Below are 24,688 nucleotides of genomic sequence, written 5' to 3'. Positions count from 1 at the left end.
GGGTTGCATTGTAAAGCGTTGCATATGCCATTCGTTCCAAAGTGAAACCTTGGACAACAAGGACTACCTATATAGGATGAATTACTTGTGACAAGCGGGTTTTTTTTATATTTGTAACGTGTATGTTCTGACATCTCTAGTTGAAAGATGTTCTGAGTATAAAATGTTTTTTTTTGGCCGATAACGAGACATTCTATATATTTTTACTTTATACTCCTATACGCCTCAATTTTTCTGCTGCTCCCCACTGCCACGAATATACCTGGCGGCTTGTGTTGGGTTGTCACTAAGAAGAATATCAATGGCTGCATCACTAGGAAGTAGAAGTTTTGCAGAGCTACAGCATTGACAATATACACATGGCATCCGCAAAAATCCCCCTTTCCATTGAAATCCCCGGAATTCCTCTTACTCCACCTTACACTAGTAATTGGATCAATACAAAGTTCCCAGTACACACAGCTCTCAACGTATCGATCGGCGTATCATCCACGTATGGGATTTTTTTCTGGCTGATTTACAGCCAGCCTCTCTGCTTTAATGTATCATTGGTCTCATATCCCTGAGCGGAGGGAATGCCATTTTTTAGCCCAGAAACCACACTTTCCATTGGTTACTGTCCTGGCAAGTTGATGATGTGAGGGAGATCCTGATTGTGTATGTGATGGCTGATAACAGATAATGTGTTATAGGTGTATATACTGTGTACTGTATATACTGGGGGCCACTAAGTTATTCATATGGCTGCTCCAGTGTAAACTGTAGGAGGTGGTTGTCATGGTAACAAATCCAGGCCTGCAGTGCTCTGGGAAGCAGACCAGGCCTTGTCACCATGACAACCACCTCCTACTCCACCCTATACTACGTCATCACCGCGCGGTTGCTGCGAGCTCCATCTCTGGCTCACGCGAGAGCAGGAAATCTCGCGAGGAGAATCTGAGGCGGCCGGGACCCTGAGAGCGGCGGAATCTGAGACACGGAGAGCGGCGGAATCTCAGACACGGAGAGCGGCGGAGGCTGAGACACGGAGAGCGGGCACGGTGAGAAGGGAGGAGGCCGGGGTAATCGGCCCGTGTACCGCTGATACTGATTGGGAGTGGGGAAGGACAACGGGAGGGCCCGGCCCCGCCACGATTTGAGGCCTAGTCTCTTCTCCAACCGGAGTTTATGACCTCAGTAGGGCCTAGCCCTCCCCTGGACTAACCCCGCCCCTGTATTTGACCATTCTCTGGGTCTTATTGCCCCTGTGCTCCGGGTTATAGCCCTCTGCCCCCCTCCTCCCTCTGCCCCCCTCCTCCCTCTGCCCCCCTCCTCCCTCTGCCCCCCTCTGCCCCTGGTTATGCCCCCTCTCTCTGCCTTCTTCCCTCCCTCTGCCTCTGATTATGCTGCCCCCCCCCCTCCCTCTGCCCCCCCCTCTGCCCCCCCCCCTCCCTCTGCCCCCCCCCCCTCCCTCTGCCCCCCCCCCTCTGCCCCCCCCCCTCTGCCCCCCCCCCCTCCCTCTGCCCCCCCCCCCCCTCTGCCCCGGTTATGGGTCTGCTATCCCCCCTCAGCTCCTAGCTATGGACCTCTCCTCCCTCTGCTGGTGTGGGCTGCTATCCCTTTCCCCCCACTGCAACTGCCCTGGCTAAAGGGACATGTTTTCCTTTCCTTGATTTAGCAATATTCTGGTTATATGCCACAGTTAGGACCTTAATGACTCCTCACTTCTCCCTGGGGTCTACCTTAGTTCTGTGCATATTTTCCTTGCCCCTGGTTAGTGTTGTAACTGTAGCATATTGATTCAGTCAGGGCAGGTTTTATATCTCATGTAAATACATTATTTCCCCTCCTAAAGGAAACACAACCGATCTGTTGCAAAACAAGATTGAAGCTGTACAGGATCTTTTTCTGTAGGATGGCGTCAACAGATACTGCTGGGCTCTCCTGTCTCTAATAGATGGAGCTGAAATCTTCCCTCAAGAAAGGGAAAGATGGCTTCAAAGCCATGGGGAAAATTTGCTAACCTCCAATACGGGCAATATCGGTTTATGTCTGCGATAACCCGTACCCGAAGTTAGTGTAACCCGGTGAATGGGTTTTGATCTGATTGCAAAGGGTAAAAGTCTGAAAATTAAGCATATTTCCTAATTTATAAATACATTTTTATTCTGCTTTAATAAAACAGATATCAGTTCATGAGTGTGCCCATTGTATTGGTTCTTTGTGTTATACTTCATAATAACAACTTTATTTTATATAGCACTTTTCTCCCGATGGGACTCCAAGCACTTCACAATTACAATATAGTGTGTGGTAAGCAGCATGGTACGTAGGATTTTTACAGACACAGTCCCTGCCTAGATGAGCTTACAATCTGTTTTTGGTGCTTGGGGCACAGGGAGATAGTGATTTGCGTAAAGTCACAAGGAGGCGACACCGGGATTTGAACCAGGCTCCCCTGCTTCAAACTCAGTGTCATTATTTTCAGAGTCGGTGCCTTCCCTCACTGAGCCGCTCCTTCCTTAGACACGGGATTCAAGTCTCGATGTATTATGGTAAGCTGTTTTGTAAATCAAATATTTCAGAAACGCACAATAACATTACAGTAGTTTTCAAGTATGTAACTGACATTGAGCAACTAGATCTGTGTTTTTAGACCAGGGTTCTTAGGGACCCTTGGGTTCCGTGGCCATCCATAAATGGTTCCCTACATTTGAAAATGTTACCAAATACAGAAGGCTTTTTACAATGCATCTGATCTCAGATGCACTATTAGATTGGGTTGGGGTGCCTTATGGGGCATCTGATCTCAGAAATACTATTAGAGGCGGTTGGGTTCTGTACAATGCATCTGATCTCAGGCATTAGAGAGGGTTGGGGTTCCACAGAATTTCACAATATAAATATAGGGTTCCTTAACCAAAAAGGTTGGAAACCACTGAACTACCGGTAAATTAATTGGCCCACATATTGAAAACAAATATATTTGTAAGCAGTGTCAGTTCAGCAGTTTTTGGATTGGACCTGTTCTCATTGATTAGTTGCTGGTTTCTTGTAGATGGCAGAAGATCTTGCAAAACAGCTGGCGAGTTACAAAGCCCAACTTCAGCAAGTGGAGGCGGCCTTAACAGCCAATGGAGAAAATGAGGATTTACTGAAATTAAAAAAAGATTTGCAGGTGAGTCTTTTGAATGCATGATGCTTAGAATTGGCTATATTTGTTAGAGGTTGTGGTATCTTTAAAGCAGCAATTTATGCTGGGGGTTTTTTGCGGCAGGGTTCATACCTTTGTGCAGGGGTGACCAACTCCACTCAAGGGCCACCAACATGTCAGGTTTTCAGGATATCTACTTCAGCGCAAGTGTCTGTCTTTGACTGCACCACCTGTGCTGAAGCAGGGATATGCTGAAAACCTGACATGTTGTTCGCCCTTGTGGATTGGAATTGGCCACCTGTGAAGTGCACTGCTCCCATATTCAGGTACTCCCCCAGTTGCCGCTAAATGAATACCGGGAGGTAATCTCCACACTTCATGACTTTATCGGTAACCTCAGCTGCCATAGTTGTAGTTTCTTTTGCAAGATAAAAAAGGGGGTACGAAAAAAAGGGTGTGTGTGTGCTGCGCTAATCAAAATAATAATAGAACTATATATATATATTAGTGCATAAAGATAAACAATAAATCACTTAAATGTAATTGTTATAGTGTAATCTACCGGCTGCCAAACATAGGTAACTCTGACTACCCAGATACAGTACTGTAGAACAAAATGTTACCAAACGGCACCAGTAAAACTTGAATAACACATATATATATACATATATATATATATATGTATGTATATATGTATATATATATATGTATGTATGTGTGTATATGCGACCAAACGGTGTCAGTGTTCAATACTACCAGAAAGTCCTTGGTAAAATACAATATCAGGTAAGTCCAACAAACGATGACTCCAAATGGTGATCAATCCAGGGGGTACTGCATATGTGAAAAGAAAAAACAGAACAAATATAGTGCAACACTGTGTAAATAATGGACAGGTAGTCCAAGAAGAAGGGGATGGTCAAACCCCAGAGGAAAAAACTTGTGCAAGATAGTGAGTAAAACAAAAGGTACATTTAATAAACAATATAACACATTAAAAACAGCTCCTCTCCTCATGATGGCAAACGACAATTAGAATCCTACTTGCTGGACCCAAGTAGGATATGCGAATAGAATATCTCATTTAACAGGACAATCGCATCCCGCTGTCACCAGCTTCTCTCGGAGTCCTAGCGTTGCGCCCCCTAGACCTGCTGGGGCGTAAGGAACCTCCGAGGTCACGTCACGGGAGGTCCCAGGTTTGTCAGGAGAGAGTGCACGTTATTACTACCCTGTTTGGCACACACGTGGGAGTAGGGCAAACTCCACCCTACGCGTTTCACTGACAAAGCGGAAGGATCCGTGAAACGCGTAGGGTGGAGTTTGCCCTACTCCCATGTGTGTGCCAAACAGAGTAGCAATAACGTGCACACTCTCCTGACAAACCTGGGACCTCCCGTGACGTGACGTCATACCCGGATACAAGCCGCAGATACCATCGCCTCTCGTGAGAGAGGCTTGCGGACATCCGGGAGATCGGGAGCTGTACACCAAGTAGAGGGAAGCCAGCCGGAACGACCATCAGCGAGTCGGAGGTTCCTTACGCCCCAGCAGGTCTGGGGGGCGCAACGCTAGGACCCCGAGAGTAGCTGGTGACAGCGGGATGCGATTGTCCTGTTAAATGAGATATTCTATGCGCATATCCTACTTGGGTCCAGTAAGTAGGATTCTAATTGTCGTTTGCCATCATGAGGAGAGGGGCTGTTTTTAATGTGTTATATTGTTTATTAAATGTACCTTTTGTTTTACTCACTATCTTGCACAAGTTTTTTCCTCTGGGGTTTGACCATCCCCTTCTTCTTGGACTACCTGTCCGTTATTTACACAGTTTTGCACTATATTTGTTCTGTTTTTTCTTTTCACATATGCAGTACCCCCTGGATTGTGGATTGATCACCATTTGGAGTCATCGTTTGTTGGACTTACCTGATATTGTATTTTACCAAGGACTTTCTGGTAGTATTGAACACTGACACCGTTTGGTCGCATGTACACTTTATATATACTTGTTCAAGTTTTGCTGGTGCCGTTTGTTAACATTTTGTTCTTTTGCAAGATGCTACAAATAATTGAAAGTACATTTTTACAGCAGTTTGGGGGGGGGGGGGGTGTCCCTGAAGCTGGGAGCAGCAGGATTGGACTTTGCACCCCACTGGAACTTTTAAGATAAAAAGAATGTGGTTTTTTGGGGGGGGGGAGAGGAGAGATCTTTATAGATGCTTATTGTGTAGACTTAGAGATAAACCTCCACGGGTCTCCTTCACATGCCAAGAGATTGAAATAACCATGAAGAGACCTGTGAGGTTTGTATACGTTTTTTCACATACAAATAACTTGTCGATTAAACGAAAGGTTTCCCAGACTACAGCAAATCACTCTTCTCCAGCACCAATTCGCTTATGAAAACTTTGGACTGCGTTTATTTTTGGGGAACGTGTGAGCCCAAGTCACATTTTTTAGATTGTGCTGATTTCCTGTTGAGAAAGAAAAAAAAATACGTAGGAAGATGTAGCCGTGCCGCTAGGAACCCATTAAACATATATTGATTGGGATTTTTGGATGAAATTAGTATATACCTCGGCTTTCTGCTTGAATTCTGTGGGGGGAGAATGGGGCAGTGATTGTGTAAATACATTTTCCAGATGAAAATAACATTTATATTTGCTCTTAGGATACTACAAATCTTGGGTATTTGTAGGGTATTAAAAAAGTAATATTGCCGAATTTCAGTATTGATTTTTAAATAGAGATATCTCCTCTCTCTCGAGATAGCCAGTGGGCCCTGTGGAGTTGACCCGCACTATTTTTTAACTCCTAGGACCCGCGGTTTCCAGGATACATACCCGATTAGTTGCCGGTGTTACTGCCTGGACATTTAAACAGTCCTCCGATAGGAAAATACAATGTCGCTCTTCCCGATGACATTGGAGCTTCCTCTTGGGGGACCCACAACATTTGGTGGCCATTTGTACTTTGAAATTCTAACGCTAAGTTTCTCTAGAAGGGACGAGATTCCATAGATTTTTATATGTAGGCCAAATGGTATACTTAATGGATTGCTAACACAGACATTTTCATGAAAAAATATTGTAACATAGGCGGTTTTTTTTGTGCGCATGACTTTGTTGGAAAAGTTTATTTGTTGAGTTGCTTTTCTGTAGCCGTCAGGTAAGGTGCAGCTCCGTGTGATGCTCTGTCAGGTGTTCGCTCACTCTTGCGCTGTTACATAATCGGCATTGAATGCCTGTGTTACTCTTCACAGCGAGAGAGCGTGCTCTTTTTGAGTTCACCTTAAAGAAATGACAGATTTGCACAACGTATATTTTCCCCATCCCTATTTTTTTTTTTTTTTACAGGAAGTTATAGAATTAACCAAGGACCTTCTTTCCTCGCAACCTTCTGAAACGCCTGAAAATGCAGATAACGCCACATCTGCTACTAGCAGCCATTCCTGGGAAATTGGAGACAGGTGTATGTCAGTTTGGAGTGACGACGGACAGTAAGTCTAGAGCACAAAACTTTTATAACTAACCTGAAATAATTCCATATGATGGTAAGATTATTCATGATTCAGCAACAGTCTGGCAGCTTTTTGATCTTAAACAGTATGGCAACTTGGTGATTTAGCTTACGAATCTGTTAAATTAACGAACTGAAGACACTGATTTTACTAACCTACTTAACCCAATATTATTCTTACACGGCAGTTCATATAGAGAACAAGTAGAGCCATAAATGCACAGAATGCTGTAAAATATTTCCTATAATTGGTTACGTTGAGCAGGAAGAGGGACAAACTTTGGATATTGGCTCTTGTTTTGTAATAACTGTCGTGTTCAGTGCAAATAAAACCCATGGACAATAGAGCAAGGCTATATGTAGTATGATGTCTGAGCAATTAGTTATGTTATGTTACACTGCACATTATCTTGTAGGTCTAACGCCAGCATAAAATAGGGGTTTGTTTTTAGCTTCTACTCTGCAATATAAAAATAATTCCATTTGTAAACTGTTTTTAATTGGTACTAACTTTACTAAACCGTAGAGGTAACTGTGCCCCTGTTTTGCTGTATGTAAACATCAGTTTGTTTTTTTCCGTGATTGTGTACCAGGCCTTTACTCACATGCTTACAGCCATGATATCTTTACAGGTGGTACGAGGCTGAGATCGAGGAGATAGACGAGGAGAATGGGACCGCGGCCATCACGTTTAGCGGCTACGGAAACGCAGAAGTCACTTCCATGCTCAACCTCAAGCCTGTTGAGGAGGGGAGGAAGGCCAAGGAGGACAGCGGGAGTCTTCCCATGTCAAAGTGAGTCTCCTTTTGTCTTAGTTCTAGACCAGTCACTGTAATACAAACAAGATGTTTGTTCTGTACTCTTTTCTCCATGGCAAAATATGTTCTTCAACCCATCATTATTAAACGTATGCTCCTGGCTGGAGCTTGTCAACCTCTCTTTCGTGTGTGTGTGTGTGTGTGTGTGTGTGTGTGTGTGTGTGTTCTTTGCAAGTGTTCTTTGCAATATTATATATTCACGTGAAAAGTGCTAGACTCCCTTTTTCTTTTTATTATTGAAAAGGATTCCCTTGCAGTGAATGGAGATTCTGTAATGTTATCTAATTGGTGTCCAGTTCTATAGAACAGCGGCGTCTGTGCAAACACCTCACGGGGGCGATCCTTTCAGCACGCTAACAGTACACTCTTATGTTTTGGTAGGAAAGAAATGATTGCCCACCAGCGAGAATATAAAAAGAAGAAGGCTCTAAAGAAGGCTTTGAGGATTAAAGAACTGGAGCAAGAGAGGGAAGACCAGAAATCCAAATGGCAGCAGTTTAACAACAAAGCTTACTCAAAAAACAAGAAAGGCCAGGTAAGCACATTATCACGCCCTTTCAAAACGTCTCTCTTTTTTTTTTTTTTTTTAATTTAAACCTGTATTATGCAGTGATTTCTATGTAATATAAATACTGTCATTCTTTGCATGACCATGGTGAAAAGTTCTATGAAAAAAATTAAATATAAATATAAACCCCAGTTGTCTCCTTCTGTTTTGCAATTGTTAACTAGAACAAGACCCTTTTTCTCTTCCACGTCCCTCTACTGATGATTAGGCCTCTCCTAATCAGCAGGCTCAATGTCATGCACTGTGCCATGGAGGAACTAGGATATATGAAATTAGTTCTTTGATCCTTTTCAAAATGTTTAATCTGTTATTTGATCTGTATTATTTTTAAAGATATTTGCATAACTTGCTGTGATTGTACACCGCTTTTAAAACACTTTACGCAAGGATGTCACCTAACTGACCACAGTTAAGTGGTATATGTGGGTGCACAAAGTTAGATGGGAGATCCCTAAATATGTCAGCAAGTACCAGGGGCACTGAAAGTCAAAGTGAACCCCAATGATCATTTTGAAAATTCCATAGTTTTTCCATGATAACCTTCTTGAATCAAAGCCAGTCTTCTTTAATATCCAATAGTGATTATATTAACCAATTCCATGTCTTTTGAAATAAAATGATGTATGTGTTAGACAAACAATGAGTAATTAAGAATCGTGGTATGTGCGAAAGTAAGTGAAATCCTGGTTTTATCAGCTAAATTAAAGGGGACAATTAGAATCGGGTATTTTAAATAATAAGGTAAGGTCATGTGAGTTTTGGAGGCCCCACCCTATATAAAGATCAGAAACTTTGTGAGTTTGGTCTTCACCATGCAGGCGTGTGGTAACCTCATGTAACGATCAAAAGAAATCTCTGAGGACTTTAGAAAACCCGTTATTGATGCTCATCAGTCTAAAAAAAAAAAAAAAGGGTTACAAAACTATTTCTAAGGATTTGGGGCTCCACCAATCCACTGTCAGACACATGGTCTACAAATGGAGAAAGATCAAGACCACATGAAAGTTCTACCCAGGAGCAGCCGTTCTACCAAAATCTCTCCAAGAAACCGGCAAATGATCCAGGAAGTCACAAAGAACCCGAGAGTAACATCCAAGGATCTGCAGGCCACTCTCGCCTTGGCTAATGTGAGTGTTCGTGGCTCAACTATCAGAAAAAGACTGAACAAGAATGGTGTTCATGGAAGAATAGCCAGGAGGAAACCACTGCTCTCTAAAAAGAACATTGCTGCCGTCTGAAGTTCGCCAAAGAACACACAGATGATCCACAAGACTTCTGGAAAATGTTCTCTGACCAGACGAGTCAAAGGTAGAACTTTTTGGCCTCGATGAGAAATGTTATGTTTGGCGAAAACCAAACCCTACGTTCGAACAGAAGAACCTCATCCCAACCGTCAAGCATGGTGGGAGTGTGATGGTTTGGAGCTGCTTTGCTGCATCAAGACCTGGACGGCTTGTCAGCATTGACACAACCATGAATTCTGCATTGTATCAGAAATCAGAAAAGTCATGTTTTTGTGTCATTTATTTGATCAGGTTATCTTTATCTATTATTAGGACTTAGATTAAGATCTATTAACATTTTAGGTTTGAAATATGTGACAATCCTAATTGGTTCACAGACTTTATCTCGCCCCTGTAATATTTCACAGTGGAAATTAAGACATATGATGAATATTTTTTAGGGCTCTTTATTTTGTTGTATTTTTCTGAAACATTTTCAGAGGTATACTGAACCATGAACGTCTGCAAAAATATTAACAAATCCCCCTTTCCTGTTTTGTTTAGGTAAAGAGAAGTATTTTTGCCTCTCCCGAGAGTGTCACGGGCAAGGTCGGAGTGGGGACATGTGGAATAGCAGACAAGCCCATGACACAGTATCAAGACACTTCTAAATACAACGTCCGGCATCTGATGCCCCAGTAATAACCCAGGGCGTGGGAGACATGGATCTCATCTCTGCAGGGCTCTACGTTTTACTTTTTATCATTCTATTTTTCTAAAACTAAATTATTTGCTGTCATATGAGGAATAGCAAGGCTCTGTCATCATTGTTTGACTTAAAGCCTGGGGACGGTATAAAGAATGGATCTTTTCTTCAGAACCAACATGCAGTTTTCGTCTGTTTTGCCGTCACACGACTTGTTTAGCGTGCGCAAACCTGTGTCTTACTCTCCGTATTTTGTAGATTTATTTTATATTTTGCCACCCCCATATCATACAAACTGTTTCGTGCTGCAGACTGAAGCTTTGGGGGATTTTGTGTCCATAAGGGAGGAAAATCTTGGTGTCGCTGTATGATGGTGGGGGACTTGTGCGATACACGGACACACTTTGGGTTAGATCCACAAAGCTCAGTTTAGCTCCTAACATGACGTTCCCCAAAACAGAAACGGCCGTGAAGTCCCCCCCCCCCAAGTTAACATGGTGCCCTTGAAGCTAATTATATGCAAAAACAACATCCAAACTACATCTCATTGGCACAGGCTTCACATCATCATGTTATTGTAACATTGCGTTACTCCTAACCAGACCTCGAAATAGGGCTTTTACTGAAGTGGAGAGGGACATAGTGCAGTGAAATAACGCTATTATATTTAAATTATGCTTAAATGTGGCATAACACCAGTGCAGACACTGAAAGAGTCCGATGTCGGTGCCTGGATGGGTATAACGTCAAGTTTAGGTATAACATAAAGTTCCCATGTTAACGTATACAGACTTTTGTGAATATGCAATAGTATCGTCACTAATGTCTGTTATTGTGAATTCAATGCGGCTTATGGGCAAAAACATTGTTATGTTACTGTCTCCTGAAGATGCACCATTAGTCTAAGCCACAATAAGGGACTTACCAGAACTTTGTGGATCTGGGCCTTTGAGTACCAAGTGTCTTTACGCAGAAGAAATGTCAGAAGCAGCTGGAAATGGTTCTAGTGCCGTTATATGTGCAACATTTCTATAGTTGCCAGAAGCTCGAGTTTAGGAAAACACAGGTGGGGAGGTACATTTCTAGCAACTATATTGTCCTAGAAAATAAAACTTTGCAAGTTGTGATACATTTTCTTAGGCCTTGGATCCAAAGATGTCTTTAAAGAAAAGACTTTGTGGTTCTGTTTCATTCACAGCAACGTTAACAAATAACTTTTGCTTGAACCCAATTAATGGTGTCAGTGGTAGGACATATCAATTTGCCACATTTAGTGTGGGATTGGGGACAACAGATACGTTTTATAGAGTTTCTCTGTCTTGCGACACTCCTGCCTTGGAGAGGCCATCAGTGTTCAATTTAGAATATGGCATTTTTCATAGTGTAAGAAAACACGATCATGTCTTTTTTTTTTTTAAGTTGTTTTAGGATATTGTCCTTTAGTGGCAGAGGCACATAATGCAGGATAAAATAGAAGCCACGTTCTACATTGCAAGTTTTACCTTTGTTCTTTACCAACTGTGGGGGCTATTTACTGGACGGAGTAGCTGTACTATTTCCCGTGAACCTGCTGATTGCAGTTTAGTGAATAACTGCCAATGTGTTACATTCTGTTCTCAAATACCTGCTCCTCATATACAGCTGTAATTTGTCAACTGTAACTGTGTCTTAGTGAGAGGAAGAGAAAAAATATGGAATGGATAGTCCCATGTGACATGTAGATATCATTTTTGTACATATGTGTGGCGGTCAAAGATTGTGCGCTGGCCTTTTTTTCTTTAGCCCTTTTTTCCATGAACAAGTTCTCTTCTTGGTGAAACTGACCCTCTCCCCTTTTAGTGCAGCCCACATTTGTAATAATTTGTGCATAAATAGACCTGCATTTGTTTCCTACTTCAGTTCTAGGGCATCTTTAGTAATGAAGGCATTGCCCCATCTTCCTGTATTTTAGTTTACCTTCCGGCATATCAGGGATTTGGTTATTGTACGTTAACAGGCTTGTGCATCCTCTGCCTTTGTACAGTGCGTGATCATAGGCTTTTCTATGCACAATCTATTGAAGGCGGAAGAATAAAGTGAAGCTGAAATATTCTGACTTTCATAAACGAGGTGTACATGTCACCTTTTTTTGTTTTTTTTTCTTAAAACAGAGCCTCTGTTTAACCCTTTTGCTACCAGAAGGGACTTGTTCCAGACCCTGTAGCAGTGAAAGGAGGGCAGACCTGTTTGAAAGTAAAAGATAGCTATAACTCCTTGTGAATTGGGTGCGAGGAGGGAATTTTCAGCATCTGACTGTACATATGAGCTGGGGTGTCAGTGTTACAGGAGCCATGCAAATTACACCTTTTCAACGTGGGTATAGGTAAATTGAGCTTTGCGATTGGCTAATATAACACCCTGATTTAGAACATTAGATATTTGCTGTTATGTCGGTGGTAACCAAACTCCTGCCATGCCTACTCTGTGAGAATACAAATAAAGTACATATTGTACTGTACAAACGATGCAGAGACAGACAGCATTTGTCTTAGATGCCATGTTACACCTAAATTCAATCCCTCTGGCGATAATTTCACAGGGCAGATACTGACTTCAAAATGTTGGAAGCAGCATTATTATTATTTTTTTATGTATGACGTGTGAATTTGTTTAACTTTTTATGAAATAAAATGTTTTAAAAATCCATGCACAGGATGTGTCTAGACGTGGACAGGACACCGGGAAACATACAGGAAGTTACACAAAGGGGTGAAAGTTTGTCTGTTTTGTAATACCGTGCAATGAATAAAAGTTGCAGTGTGTAATGCAAGTTCGGTGCCCACTATTCCTGCATTAAGGGGCCTAAAGTCATGGCTCTCAAACTGTGGTTGACTTTGGTTGTGAACCCGAGAGCCTCTTCAAATTAAGGTCGGGCAACTCTGGTCTGCAGCCTGTTTTCCTTTTTATCACTGGCAGTGAATCAGTGGACCAGGACCTCCGAAAGGGTTGCAGATACCAGGGTTGTAGTCACGGACAAGCTGCACATGCACTCCCGCTATTAAAAGGTATCCCAGCTAGCCATTTCCGTTGGGGTAGAAAGTAAAAGTAAGGCCACCAGTATTTAGTTCCATTGTTTGAGCTCTGAATTTTTCATGCTAGAATAATAAATGAAAAAAGCTTAATGATAAATCCCCCGTTCTATACGATTTATATACTGCTTTTTGTTATTTGGTTATAGGTATCTAACTGAATGAAGTCTTCTGCAACTGTTTCAAAGTCACAATTATCGTGGCTGTTTTAGGAAGCTTTGGGGGGGGGGGGGGGGAATTACAGAGGGCTGCCAGATACTTTCCATGAAGTTGAGTTAAAAAAACAAAAGCAAATTATGTGAAGAAGCTTGAACTCTGGTAGCAGATGGTGTAAGCCAGGGACGGCCAACTCCAGTCCTTAAGGGCCCCCAACGGGTCCGGTTTTCAGGATATCCCTGATTCAGCACAGGTGGCTCAATCGTAGCCCAGTTGAAGACTGCACCTCCTGTGCTGAAGCAGGGATATCCTAAAACCTGACCTGTTGGTGGCCCTTGAGGACTGGAGTTGGCCACCCCTGGTGTATATGTCAAAATGCAGCTGTGTCCCAATGCAAGGCGCTTGTTAACCGCTTTGAATGCAGTAGAATTCTGAAATTGAAGGATCTCACTGTAGTTCTACAATGTAACTTCTCATTTCGGATCTATCAGCTTGTTTTCTTCCTCAAATAGTTTGTTCAACCATGGAGGTGGATGTGTTTTGATGATTTACTCATGATACCAAACATGAATCTACTTATTAACCAAAGCACAGACTAAAATAGTTGATTTTTTCATTAGCTGAACATTGCAAAGCTCAAAATAACCCACAACGTAAGGTTTTAAACCAAGGATTTGGGCTAAGCTCATAATAATGTGTTGAGCAAAAAGAAAAATCAGCTGTGAGGTCTTATTTGATTATGCAATAATGCCGGTGTTAAGCCACATTTGATGTCCTTCGCAAGCCTCAAGGCCTAGTATGCATTAAAAATAATAATGTGAGTCATCGGATTACTCTGAAAAACTAAACCTTTTATAACCGTATTTCTCAAACACAAAAGTTCTGAGCAATGTTATATACAAATATTAGACAAAATGGAAAGTGTATACACGCGCATCCAATCAACTACATTGATAGTGTATTATGTCAACAAGTACCAGATACGCTGCGGGAGGTTTGTGTCCATTAAACGAGAAATGGGCGTTTTTCCCTTTGTTACTCTTAAATGCGTTAGTGTTGTAATCTAATCAGAAACACTAAGATTACTATAAAGTATGTGTTTTAAAATGTCCTATTACGTGCCCGAAGACGAGAACGCTGCTCCCACTCCTGAGCGATAAGTTTTTACGAATGAGGTTTTTCAGTCCTCCTAGCGACCATCCTTTATCAGGAAACATTTTTAAGTAAGCGCTTTGGACCATAATTCTTGCGCTGTCTCACGCACTTTAAAATGCGCTTATCTTCGCTAAACACCATGTTTAACTATGCACGTGATTAGGTCATCACGCCGTCACCAATTCCAAAGACTTGGGTTTGGATTATTCAGACCTCAATGCCAATAGAAGCATTATTGTATATATGTTGGACTTTCACTAGATTGGCAGTACAATGCTTGAGAGGTATGCACCTCTGCAATATACCAGTTGTCATTGGATATTACAATTTGTAGCATTTTAATGCACTTACTGTATTTGTTTCCATCTTTCAATGCCAGTAGAACACTTGGCTTGGGAGCCTTTGTTTTCCCATTTACCACCACTTATCAGACTAGGGTGCACTACCTTTGTTAAATCCGCTCAGATTTTTAAGTATGCAATCCACATGTGGTTTTTAGTGTGTGGGATGGATTTTGTCAAAATGATCTGCCGGAAACGCTGACCTCCCTAATTGTTAAGCCATAATTGTGTGTGGCAGATCAGAACCACCCTGCCCACTTCTATATTTACTCTAAAACCTCACACCCTATTTGTTCCTTGACTTCCTTTAATATTTACCAGTCTTATATTTATCACACACGTTTTTTATTTCCCCTACGGCAGTGTTTTTCAACGGGTTCCCCGGCACCCCGAAAGCGTTCCCTGCAATTTTCAGGTACTTTGAAAATGTAACAAAATACAAAAGAATGTACAATGCATCTGATCTCAGACGCGCTATTAGAGAGGGTTGGGGTTCCTTACAATGCATCTGATCTCAGGCGCGCTATTAGAGAGGGTTGGGGTTCCTTAGGCTGCACTTATAGTGACAGCGACGTTGCGTCAAAACAAATGCATTGCCTCTGTCGCGTGCGCTTATAGTAAGTGCGGAGCGACGGCTTGGTCGCGATCGCTGGAAGTCATCTCTTTGATTTTTCCAGCGACCGTCGCTGTCGCTATAAGCGTAGCATTACAATGCATCTGATCTCAGACGCGCTATTAGAGGAGGGGGTTGGGGTTCCACAGAATTTCACAATATGATTATAGAGTTCCTCAACCAAAAATGATTTTTTTTTTTTAAAACACACTGCCCTACAGTATCTATCACTAGGCTTCTATCACCTCTGCTGGGACACTTCCATGAATCCACCACCATTTCCATGAATAAGTACTGTCTTATATTTCTGCTGAGCTTTTCACCCTCCAGCTTCAAAACATGACCTTGTTTTAGCACTTTTCTGTTTTTCATCTAAGTAGAACTGGGTGTTTAATATTTAAAATGTGGAACTTTTACAAGCCCAACATGTATTTTGAAGGGAAAAAAATTCCCTGCAGCGTCGCACAAATCTTGTGGCAGACTTAGAATTAAAAAAAAGAATGTTTTAAGATAATTATTTTCTAGTAACTGAGCGGATGACATCACATGCAAAATATTATTATTTTACAATGAAATAGAAATATTAAGCAGTAATACCGGTACTTGGCATTTACTTGGTTTTCTCTGAATTCTGCACCCGTGGCAGATGCTAAACAAATTGGGGGTGTCCTTCTGGCCGGAGTGCGTTGAACGCGATCTTCTCCCCCAGAAAATGAGCAAAACATCCATGAAGTAGTTACATCATGGGGCACTGTAAGGGTTAAAAGGCATGAGCAGTATATAAAGTATTTATCATTTTAGTTATATAGGGCCAACTTCCTCCCATCTCCTGCAACCTCTCGCTCCTACCAGGATCCCTGTCCCCACTAACATCTTTAACTCATCTCTTTGTTCTGGTACTTTTCCATCTCTTTTTAAACAAGCTATTGTTAGACCTATTCTTAACAATAGCTGCATGTGGCGGAGGCTGCATGTGGCGGAGGTTAAGAAGAGCCGTAGGAGAGATACTTCTTCCTCTGTAACTGGAGAGGAGACAAAGACAGATGGGGGTTTATGAAGGAGGGATGTGGAAGGGACGGGGATTTCTGTGGGGATTGCTTTCACCATGCATTTGAAATAATCGTCAGTCTTGGAGTGTAATGGAAGGAGAGGAGCATGATGTGGCAGGAGGTCGAAGACGGATGGTAAAGACAGAAGAGGTGGTGTGGGTTGGATTTATGCCTGTGTATAATAGGTGAAATATCCCTGTTTGCAAATAAGAGTAGAGTTAAAGCAGCAAAACGTGAAATCTTATGGGGGTTTTTTTTATTTTTTTTAATCTGTTCTGAAGTATTGGATAATAGTGACTGATTTTTTTGTTTTTATTCAACTCTTAATGCTATTTTTTTTAATGAATTTTAAAGCATCTTTTGATTTCTATAGCAGGTTGTAGTCCACCTCCCCAGCAATGCAAGATCTTTGCAACACTTTCCTGTTTGTGATGTTGTTGCCAATGTTCCTAGCAGTTTGAGCTGCAAACTGTAACAATAGATGTTACCTTTGTATTAGGATACATTGTAGGTACTGAGTTAACACTAACAGAAGGATTGATTGAAATTGAAAGGCTGCCATTATATTAGGCACACAATCAGGATTTTTCTTTACAGATGTATAACAGGAGCATCAAACGATTCCCAACTAAGGTCAGAATGTAGAATTACACATCGCCACGTGCTTTACATATAAAAATAGTAAAGGGGGGGGAAAAAAGTTGGAAAGTGGTATTGCTGCTTTAAAGCAGGACAGAACCAATTTGTAGTGAAGGAAATCAGCCCCAGTATGACAGTGTGGTGTATTGATAAGTGGGGTTATTTACTAGCCCCCTGGCTACAAAATGTGCACTGGATTAATTTAAGGGTTCCCCCCTTCACATTCCCTGCCTTGTTTTGTAACCCTTTCTACTCTTTGGGAGTTTTGTACGAGACTATTCATCTCATCGGGAAAGAAAACAAACTCACACCATGGGAAGCATTTTTTACAGGTGGAGAAATGTTAGAGCAAAGACTCAGAAGTGGTGGAGGGTAATGTGAGGAAGTTTCCTCTTTGCTGAAATAGTAGTGGAAGCATTGAACTGCTTCCAGTAGAGCTGTTAGGAGTCCACATGCTAATGAATGTCAGGATACACACAGCAACATTTCCTGTTCCTGCTCCATGTCATTGCTCAGTTTGTCTAACCCATGCAAACGAAGTGGAGTTATTAGATACATTGCTGAGGTGTGCGTTTAACAGGACTCGGCAAGCTCCCATTTATGTTTTATTTACTTAAAGATCTCTTCTTGTCCTTTCCAAAGCGATTTTTATAATCGGACGCTTCGTTCAGGAGATATAAGCGTTTGGAATATCAAGGAGGAATATTTAAAGGTTAAAACGAAGCACAGGTTGCAATGGTATTTATCAGAAGCTTGAGAATGTTAACGCTAGAATTGTATATTTTTTAAAGGAGCAATACTTGTTATACAAGTTAAAGGACCACCACTTGAAAGACACAAACATTATACGAGTTAATAGCAGTTTCATCTTCTTTTTTTTTTAACCCAATTTTTGTGTTACATACACTAGATGGGACGCAGGGGGTCTCCAGAGCTGAGCCGTAGTAATTTCAGCCCTGGAGCCCACCTGCTTCCTGAGATACTTACCAGGGAAGAGCTGTCACTGGTACAGGAGAATAGGAAAAAAGTAGAGCACTGCCAAAAAAAGGAAATCAAAAAGGGCTGGGGCTTGTCACTGGTATAGTCCCCTCCACAGAAACAAAAAGGTCTAAATCTCCCGCGTCATCCGCTGCAGCTTTCCATTGGCCGGGGCAACGCAAGGGATTGAAACCTCCATACGGTACCTGCGGCACCTTCCCAGGTAAGTACTTCTATTTGCCGAGCTGACTGGTGGAAGAGGCGTGTTCAGTGCGGCAGGTTCCAATTCGTTGAGTTTGGGCCCGGTAGTCTTGGGCTACCAGTAGAGTCAGGATCCCATGCCCCGATGACGTGCGAGCCTTTGCCTGTGGTCGCTGGCAGGTAGCCAGCCGGCTCTCCGTTCCTGAACCAGGGGGTCCGTGGATGAGCTCTGGTATATTATATATATTTTCTAGTAAAAAGAGGGAGTGCACTTCTGAAATGTAGAATTTTCTTATAAAATGATATGCAAGTGTAGGTTTGTAAATAAAAAACAGTTGTACTGCATATTCTTTGTATCATCCCACTTCCATTAGTGCAGGGGTGGCCAACTCTAGTTCTCAAGGGCAACCAACAGGTCAGGTTTTCAGGATATTAGTGTTGTCATGAGACAACAGCAGGCAATTTATCAGCACAAACACGGTTGCTAAATAAGGATATTTTTATTTTTCATTTGCATTGGTTTTGCTTCAGGCGATTGAATACACACACAAAAAAATACAAGACTGAAAAAAAAAAACCAACCCAACAAAGTCAGCAATAATTTAGGAATTTCTATAAAGCATTTTTTTTTTTTTTTAGTAATAGAGCAAGTTAAATTAACGAAGAGATACAAAAACAAGGGATTCTAAATGGGGGGGAGGGGGGAGGTGGGAAACCACACACCTGCCAAAAGGTTAAATGACAGAGGGGAGATAAAAATAAAGGCGATTTAAAAAAAAAAAAAAACCTTCAATGTCAGTGGGGTCAGCAACACCCCTCTGGAAGAAAAGAGGTTAATTGAAAGCACTAAACCCATCCTGGTTACATTCATGATGGCTGCTCACTCGAGAAATCACTTCTCTCCGTTATTAATATTTAGCTTCACTGGTTCAGTCGCTGCAGATGTATACACACAGGTGCTCGTTAATAGGCATATACACAGGTGCTCGTTAACCATGAGGAGAAATTTCAGGGCAGCACAAATTAGCCTTACATATTTTTTTTTTTAACTTAAAAGGTGGTTTATTCAGTAAAAGGCTGAAAATAGGGTGAACATACAACTTTAACAACGCATCAAATCCCACGGCTTTTAGTGGAGAGATCGTCCTCCGATAACATTGCTAGTGTTGTTTTTGTACCAGTTTTGCAGCTGGGAGACTTTGACCAATACCACACCCAGTATTACATAGGGAAGTGGCACTGCTTGTTTAGGAAGATGGGACATTCTAACTGCATTATATAATAATTCCCATACACCCCCAGTGTAAAACTGCCCTCTAACTCGAACCCACACAACCAGCCCACGTAGGATGGGTCTCTGAGCCGGTTTCATGGGGCGGCCAGCAGATTACGGGTTTGGAATCCCAAACAATGGACATTGGAGTGAAAGAACAATTAAGGCCCGTATTGAATAGCAGAGAAGCTGCGAATGCAAAGCTAATGATGTTACCCCCTCTTCACTCGAATAAAAGTTAAAGAAGCTGAGAAGGTGAATGCACCATTATGTATAAGAACATACAGTATATGGAAATAACTAAAAGTGCAAAATAAGAATAGCATGTTAAAGGAAGCAATAGTATTCATGAAACATTTGTGCAGATTAGCACCAATATCACTTCACCGAGGTTATATTCCAATACCGGAGGAAACGGCGAGTATAGAGTCTTCCTGCAGCACGGAGAAACCAGCAGCCGTGCGCAGAATCACTAACACAGAAGAGCTTACGTTAGCACATGTAGGGATGTTATACGTCCTTCATTAGCCGAGGGGCCAACCATACCCCACATGTGCTATGCAATGCGGTGCTCGCCCCCCGAGTTTGGCAATGTAGGTTTGGTGAAGTTAACCTATCAGGATGCGACATTCATCTCCCAATCACACGGTGTCTTTCTATTGGCTGCCAAGGTGAGGGTGACCCCAACGCCTACTTTGTTTCCACTAGGGAAAATACTCGTGGCTGGTGGTTAAAACTCCCCAGCGGCCGTTAAGGTCGGGGGGCACACTTTTGAAAACCCTCCCGATTCAGGAAAACAAAAATTATATATGGGTCATTGTTGCTTTAAAGTTATTTTGCTTTGAATCAAGTTGAGGCGCGGTTATGTAAAGCAATAAGGAACTTACGTTTTACTTGATAATCATTATAATGGGATTATTAATGTTTTTGAAGTGAACTTCTTTGCTGGTACTGACATCCACAAAAATCTGATAGGGAAATAACTCAGAATAGCCCCGAAAATAATAACGGAAGTGAGTGACTGCGCATGTGCAGACCTGGAAGTGACGTCATTGTAGTTTGTTGGCTGCCTGCTGTAGTTCGGGTGTGGATGTCAAGCATCCAAAGGCAATCAGTAGGGAAGGCCCCAATGAGTACAAGTCCCAACAGCCCCTGCTGTCAGGCACTGTACTTCAGCCTCTGTAAGCTGCACTATCCTACAAGTAACGTGCGTGCGTACACACACATACATATACACACACCACAAAGAGTAATCAGGATTAGTCATGTCGGGCTGAACTATTAACCCATTGGTGACCCATCCAACAACCAAAAAAAATGGTGTGTGTGGCGAGCACGCACGTTCTAAATGTTTTGTCACTGAAATTGATTTATTTTTTTGATTGAATGAAAGACTTTTGAGAGAAAAATTACAATTTAAGTGACACAACAGAAAGAAGTTTCACTTAAAATGCGTGAGCTCGCAGCCCCCCTCCCCCTTTTTATGCATCGAACTTATGAAACGTAAAACAATGTCGAACACAGAATAGTCCCTTCCTGGTGTGTAGCAGCTGCTGCTGGATACAGAGTCCCCGTGTGTTCACAAAAGAGAACTTAAAATTGCATTTCATGTTAACCTCTTCAGTGCCACAACAGAACTGCACTGGTTAACCCCTTCTCAACGCAAGAGGTAGCCTCTCTGGCAGCAAAGTGGTTACAGCCACTCACGCATACGTGGCAGGTTTTCCCAAGACACTTCAACTGTATTTTTAGAGTGAAAGCAGCAAATGCTATGTGAAACTAATAACAAAAGCCGGTGGACTTGTGAGTTAGTTGTAGGGCTGGGTGTGATTACCTGTGAGATGCTGTCGGGGGTATATTCTCGCTGCTCGAGGAGATACACTGCACAACACAGCAGTGTGACATCACACAACTTACAAAGTTTTACATTTACTTGTCTTAAAGACACAATCCCACTTACTTTGTCTACACCAGGAGTGGCCAACTCAAGTCCTCAAGGGCCACCAACAGGTCATGTTTCCAGGATATCCCTGCTTCAGCACAGGTGGCCCAGTCGGAGAGTTGGCCACTGATGGCGTGTATGTGTTTATATATATATATATATGTATATATATATATATAAAATCATATACACACACACACATTGATCTTTACTTTGTTACTAATATAGTTAAATATGCCAATGATTAATAAAAATATATATATATTTGTCATGTCTTTTTAAAAGAGCTGTCAGTCTGATTTGTTTTTTGATCGCTTATTAAATTGCTGCAGTATTTTTAGTACCCAAATAATTATGAGGGGAGCGTTCAGCATGGAGAATTTGGTGGAATTTGTCACCTGATTGTTCGCCAAAATCCAGGGTGAGGAGCCATAGAATCCAGCCATTCTGCACTCATTAAGGGCTTATCCTGACCCTGCCGTGATCCGGGCAAACTCAAAAAGCAGAAAAACTGCAATAAAACCACATTAAAAAGGTAAAAAAGTTCAAATCAATGTGTACGGTAAAAAATAATAATAATAAAAATAGATGTGTATGTGTCATATATATATATATATATATATATATGTCCAGAAAACCAGGCACTCACATAGATGTCGATTTACAGGTGGTGGTAGCGTGCAAACCGCAGGCAGCACATGTGATAGAAGAAAACAGGACAGGCACTCCAAAAGTTACATTTATTCCTCAACTTTTCGGCTCCCAATGGAGCCTTGAATGTTGAGGAATTAATGTCACCTTTGAATTTTGGTGAGAGAGAGAAATAGAGATATATCCGAGTTTGTAGAACTGAAACTTTAGGCAACACCCTTTCAACACCATTTTAAAATGGCAACTTTTCTTTTAGTGATACGGCTATTCTCCAACTTTTACAGCGATCCATCACTTGCATTTTTTATACCCCGAGCGGATACCTGTCTATTCATTTAGAGGCCTTTACCCATTTTAAAAATGGCTGATTAGTCTCTGAGTAGTCATTAAAATTTGCGCATTGATGAAAGTCTGATTTCCCTTATACACTGGAAAACAAAATGCACAATGCTGTGAATTTTAACTGCAAAATTATTTTTCTGAGTGCTATAGTAACCCCATCGCTGCCAGAGAGGCCTGCAGCGCTATGCGTATTATGAAGGCCCCTGCCCAAAAAAAAAAAGAGGTTAACCAAAAGGAGCCATTCACCAAAAGCACGGTATTCCCAGACACTGGGAAATCGCATTTCAGGACCAGCAGGCATGTTCCATAATTACAAGGCGTTGTGTGGTAATGTAAAGCTGTTGGGTTGTACTTCACGCACAGTGCTGACGATTGATTGCCTTAAAGGTCGCAGGACATAGTCTTTATAAGACCTTGGATAGAAGATCCCAAATCTTTGAGGAGAAGGTTAGAAATTCCTGCGGCTCCTCGGAACGCAGGCGCACTATTAGCAGTGCTGCGAAATGCTGGGCTGGCCACGGTGACATGACTTGTGCTAGCGTGTTAACAGCCCGGGTGTGTATTGCAGGTCAATCTACCGGCCTTCGGAACAATTCCACGTGGCACGGGGGAACGTGGGGTGCTCCCAAAAAGGAGCATTCAGGAAAAAGACCCAGAACACGAACGTCCGAAACACTTCAATAACCAACCTAACGGGTGTCATTTTTGATGCCCTTTTGTGGCAGCTCAAAACATAAGTTTCAGACACGTTAGATGCTATGGTAAGGCAAGAACACACCAAATAAGTTATGTTACCATCAGGTATTTACCTGAGCGCATGAACTATCAATACTGCAGGAGTTAAGTCACCATCAAGGAATATCTTCTGCTTTAGAACTTCAAATGGTGTAGAACGTTAGTATCATCAGGGAACCCCCTTGCTCATATGAACCCACAACACTGCAGGAGTTGGATTATCATCTGGGAATGTACTGTGCATGTGGACTTCTGACAACGAAGGACATGGGTTGGGTGAAAGTCTTTGGAAATCCCCAATGGTAACCTAACTCCTGTCACGAGTTGAGACTCCGGGGAGAAAAGGTTTAACATAGCTGTCAACTATTCATGGACCATCCATGGTCACCAACAGCAAGTAAAACCCATTGCCCTGACTTATTGGGCTTGGGCCTCGCTGCGCCCTACGAGGTGAAGGCCAGCTTCACGCTGGCGCTGGAGTAACCCTCGTCGCTGCCCAGACTCTGCATGCTGCTGTGGTCATCCAGGTCGCTGATGCTGGTAGTGCTGGCACTGTCCACTTCCAAGTGGGAGAATTCTGTGCTTTCCACGTCCACCTCGATCTCCTCTGCGGGGGAGAGAAAGAACGTGAACACACTGTCCTCAAAGGCCGCTCTAGAAACAGCACCAGAATCATCATGCACATCCAGTCACTGCACTGTCCTCTGGACGAATCAGATAAAAGAGACTTGTTCATCACGGCTGATACATTTCACACTAAGTTTCTTAGTTAGATGAAGCTAAAGCATGTGCAGGAAAAGGACACCATTACCAGCACCCCAAGGAGATTTTCTAGATTACGAATGGAGCGGGTGCTTCTGCTAACGAACTAAACTACTATATGGAAGGGTCGAAAAACAAGAGCAAAAGGCCCCAGGGGGACTAAGACTGGTATTTCTAAAATTGGCAATATTACATGATTTGGAATGTGATTGTTGATGTATAAAAACTGTGTGTACGATGGTTACTCCTCCCCCCCTCCTTTTTGTACCCAAATCCCATTTTATTGTTGAAAATCTTAATAAAAATGTACTTGCTCAACGTTTCCGCTTTCCAATAGCCCCATTGGGAAGCCGAAACGTTGAGCTACTAAAGACACGTTTATTGCACCATTTCATGTAGCTGCTTTTTGATACAGATATAAAATAGTGTTCCACAAAAATGGCCTTTTCCAGATCTGAAAAAGTCAGCAACTTGAATTTACAAAGAAAAATCCCATTTCTGGTAATTCCTCAGCACTTAGAAAACAAAGGGAGGATTGGGGAGTGATCACAGGGCCACACTAATTGAGTAAAGTGAAAAAATATATAATAATAATAGTAATTGTAAATGTGGGTGCAAACTGTGAACTGATAAGTGAATCAGGCAAAAAGAGGGGGGAGGGGAACACAAAATGGCAAAAAGAGGGGGGAGGGGAACACAAAATGGCAAAAAGAGGGGGGAGGGGAACACAAAATGGCACCCTGAAATGTTGTCATTCCTCTGCCGCTTTATATGTAGTATACAGGTCTATAGCATTATTATACAGGCAGGCGGTCC

The 24,688-nt window shown here is 42.1% G+C and overlaps 2 protein-coding genes across 8 annotated transcripts in view; one reads left to right on the top strand and one right to left on the bottom strand.

The window, feature by feature from the left end:
• Positions 1–889: 889 nt before the first annotated feature.
• On the top strand, positions 890–12,652 carry SMNDC1 (survival motor neuron domain containing 1). 4 transcript variants are annotated; one of them, XM_075611838.1, is made up of 7 exons: positions 892–1,040; positions 2,468–2,534; positions 3,038–3,157; positions 6,490–6,632; positions 7,285–7,446; positions 7,852–8,005; positions 9,826–12,652. In XM_075611838.1, the coding sequence occupies exons 2-7, from the start codon at positions 2,532–2,534 to the stop codon at positions 9,961–9,963; spliced, it is 720 nt and encodes a 239-aa protein (XP_075467953.1). In that variant the 5' UTR covers positions 892–1,040; positions 2,468–2,531; the 3' UTR covers positions 9,964–12,652. The 4 variants fall into 4 exon arrangements, with proteins under 4 accessions (XP_075467955.1, XP_075467953.1, XP_075467956.1 ...); XM_075611839.1 differs by having other exon boundaries at positions 911–1,027; XM_075611840.1 differs by lacking the exon at positions 2,468–2,534 and having other exon boundaries at positions 890–1,040.
• A 6,293-nt stretch (positions 12,653–18,945) lies between these two features.
• The window catches only part of MXI1 (MAX interactor 1, dimerization protein), a 39,891-nt gene continuing 34,148 nt past the window's right edge, over positions 18,946–24,688 (bottom strand). For all 4 annotated transcript variants that reach the window (XM_075611836.1, XM_075611837.1, XM_075611834.1 and 1 more), the window contains one exon: positions 18,946–23,717. In XM_075611836.1, coding sequence (XP_075467951.1) covers positions 23,554–23,717 — 164 coding nt within the window. In that variant the 3' untranslated portion in view covers positions 18,946–23,553. The remainder of the gene's footprint in view (positions 23,718–24,688) is intronic.

Source organism: Ascaphus truei, chromosome 8 (assembly GCF_040206685.1).
Source record: "Ascaphus truei isolate aAscTru1 chromosome 8, aAscTru1.hap1, whole genome shotgun sequence".
Lineage (NCBI taxonomy): Eukaryota > Metazoa > Chordata > Amphibia > Anura > Ascaphidae > Ascaphus > Ascaphus truei.
The sequence above is the reverse complement of the archived record's forward strand: the minus strand, read 5'-3'. Positions and strand labels throughout refer to the sequence as shown.